This window comes from Dipodomys ordii, unplaced genomic scaffold, assembly GCF_000151885.1.
Source record: "Dipodomys ordii isolate 6190 unplaced genomic scaffold, Dord_2.0 Scaffold55, whole genome shotgun sequence".
NCBI classification, from domain to species: Eukaryota; Metazoa; Chordata; class Mammalia; order Rodentia; family Heteromyidae; genus Dipodomys; species Dipodomys ordii.
The window spans coordinates 5,377,417-5,378,426 of NW_012267271.1; the positions used below are offsets into that span (position 1 = coordinate 5,377,417).

The 1,010-nt window shown below is 68.6% G+C and overlaps 1 protein-coding gene across 1 annotated transcript; it reads right to left on the reverse strand.

The window, feature by feature from the left end:
• Positions 1-210: 210 nt before the first annotated feature.
• On the reverse strand, positions 211-1,008 carry Ier5l (immediate early response 5-like; the record flags this gene model as incomplete). The annotated part of the gene is made up of 1 exon (XM_013021276.1): positions 211-1,008. A coding segment is annotated over one exon (612 nt), but the record flags the coding sequence as incomplete, so codon positions are not given.
• Between the last annotated feature and the right edge of the window lie 2 nt (positions 1,009-1,010).

Here is a 1,010-nt window from a genome sequence, read left to right on the forward strand (position 1 = left end):
CCCCGCTGCCCCGGGCGCCCAGGCCTCGCCCCCCTGGCCGCCGGGCACCTCCTCCGGGCAGCCGCCCTCCCTCACGTGGCAGGCTCCGCGCTAAACACCACTGCAATCACTACAATAAAAAGGGGGGGGGAAATAAAGGGAGTCGGAGAAACACAAAGCGTACTTAAACAGGCGCTTCCTCTTTCCGCAGAAATGAAGCCCGAGATTGCCAGATTTCTTTTTTTTTATTTTACAATTTTATAAAACATCAGCCTTCTCCTGCTCCCTCTGCTCGCCCGGGCGCAGCCCCCCGAGTGGCCTGGCGCCCGTCCCCTCTCTCTCCTCCAGCCCCTTGGCTGAGTCTTTGTCTGGCCCCAGCCCCGCGGGGGCCCCAAGTCCCTGTGCCCTCGGGGGTCCCTAGAAGGCGACAATGGCTCGAGTCCAGGCGCCGAGGCTGGCGAGCGCCTGCTTGGCGCACAGCTGCCCGTTGAGCGGCGGCGGCTGCTCGGCGGAGTCCGGCTGTCGGCTCACCAGCCCGGAGAAGCCCGAGCCAAAGATGGAGATCAAGTTTGAGATGTTGGACGCGTCCGGGGACGAGTCCGGGCAGAAGTCCTCGAAGCGAGCGCGTTTGCAGGGGGCGAACGGGGCGCCCCCGGGGGGCTCGGCCCCTAGGTCGCCCGCGTCCGCCTCGTCGTCGTCGTCCTCTTCCTCCGGGCCGGGGTAATACTTGCGTTTGCAGCCCGCGGCGGGCGCCAGGCCGGGTCCCGGGGCGCCCTGGCCACAGCAGGGGCAGTGGGCGGAGGCGCAGCAGTCCTGGTGCAAATAGCCGTTCTCCACCGTGGTCACCACGTGAGTGTCCAGGTCCAGCACGGTGGTCTGGCTGCTGCAGTGCACGCCGAAGTCCGAGGGGGCCGGGTACGCGCCCCGGTAGAAGCCAGGGGAGGAGGCGGGAGCAGGAGAGGCGGGCGGGGAGGCGGCAGCGGCAGCCGGAGAGGCGGCCCCCGGGGGCGCGGAGGGCGAGGAGCAGGCGG